This window comes from Trypanosoma conorhini (assembly GCF_003719485.1).
Source record: "Trypanosoma conorhini strain 025E chromosome Unknown Tco_14.4_contig_01467, whole genome shotgun sequence".
NCBI lineage: Eukaryota > Euglenozoa > Kinetoplastea > Trypanosomatida > Trypanosomatidae > Trypanosoma > Trypanosoma conorhini.
Genome location: NW_021705554.1, coordinates 796 through 2,306, shown reverse-complemented (window position 1 = coordinate 2,306; position 1,511 = coordinate 796). Strand labels below are relative to the sequence as shown.

The following is a 1,511-nucleotide window of genomic DNA, read 5'->3' as shown; positions in this document are numbered from 1 at the left end:
AGTTCAAGAAATACTATGCAGCTAACTTCTCCGTAAAGAAAAAATAAAAATAAAAAGCTGCGAATATAAAAAAGTCAGAGTCATTTCTTACCACGATCGCACATGATTATTAGCGCAACACTCATCACGGGTGATTCCTCAGAATTAGCAATTTCCAAAATTGCTGACGAAAAGGAAGCACTTAAGACGGCTCTTAACCCGCCCTCCCTTCGCGCGCTGCACGTGCTTTGTTTTCCTGGCCACTCGAACTCCCGTCTGCGGGATTGGCTTCGGACGCCACGTGCCCCCCGACCGTATCCGCCCCTGGCCTTTGCGAGCCTTTATCAACGGCAGCCGCCCCCGCCTGAGACCGCCACTTCCCCCCGAGTCCTTCAACAGGCACGCGGCCCATCCGCGCACCGACGTCGCGGCAGTTGGCGGCTTCCTCGGCGGAAGGCCGTCCTCTCCGTCTCCCCGGCGGGCGTCGCGCGAGGTGACGGCGCCCCCAAGGCGTCGCGGGGCCTTGCGGCTCGGCGAGACCGCCTCCGCCTCGCGGCCGCACGATGCCCCGATAAAATCGCACTTCGCAGTAAAAGGGACCGTTGCGCTCCCGCCGTGTCGCCGCGCGTTGGCCCCGCGCGGTCGCGCCCTCTCGGGGTTTCCCGCCAAGATCCTCGCGACCGTGTGGGGAGTTTCGGGAACACACACCCGCGGCCCGCGCGCAGGCACGTCAGCCCCACGAGCTCCCCCGACCCCGCGCGAGACCCGAAAGGACCGCCCGCCCATTCGACGGCAAAGCCGCTTGGAAGCAGGACGCCTTCAACCCAGCCAACGCCGCACCGTGGTGCCCGGAAGCGTGACCCAGCGGCGGCCCCGCAGTCCCCTCCTTGAAGCCTGTTGCTGCGGGCCGCGCGATGAAACGCCGCCTCGGCCCCGGCGGCCCGTCCTTCCCCACAGAAAACGCCCACCCGCCCTTTGCGCGTTGCACCGACGCCGCCTGCCTTGCCCACCGACAGCGCCCCCTTTTCGGAAACCCGCAAGCTTGGCTCCCGTTCTTGCTTCTCGGCGGCGGCCGGTTGCTGCAGTACGCCCCACGCCTCGTCGAAACCGTCGCGCCACGTTGGCGCCACCCGCCGCCAGGTCCGCGCGAGGGGTGAGCTGCCCGTGCCAACTTGCTGCCGAAGCAAACGCCCCCCCCCCCTCCCCACACACGCAGCAACGCGAGTTCGCCGCGGAACACAGTGACCCCCGCAAAAGGGTCCCGCGCGCCCATGGCATCGCCGCCCAGCGCGCACCCGGAGGCCGCTTCCCAAGCCCCCCGCCGCACCTGTGGCTAGCTTCCTCGTTTTCCCTCCCCGCCCCTTTGCTGCCCGCGCCCGTCTCCCTTCCCCGCCGGCGGCGACACAGCGCGCCGCTCCCGCCCGCTCTCTCCCTGCGGGCCGCGTTGCGCGTCGTGGGAAAGGCCCCCGTGTTTCTTACTGGGCCGTGCGTTGTTCTTCCCCCTTTTTGGGGCACACGCGGCCACCTCGGTC

At 67.2% G+C, this 1,511-nt stretch overlaps 1 protein-coding gene across 1 annotated transcript; it reads left to right on the top strand.

The window, feature by feature from the left end:
* Nucleotides 1–102: 102 nt before the first annotated feature.
* On the top strand, nucleotides 103–870 carry Tco025E_10101 (uncharacterized protein; the record flags this gene model as incomplete). Its single annotated transcript, XM_029376890.1, has 1 exon — nucleotides 103–870. The coding sequence occupies one exon, from the start codon at nucleotides 103–105 to the stop codon at nucleotides 868–870; it is 768 nt and encodes a 255-aa protein (XP_029223010.1).
* Between the last annotated feature and the right edge of the window lie 641 nt (nucleotides 871–1,511).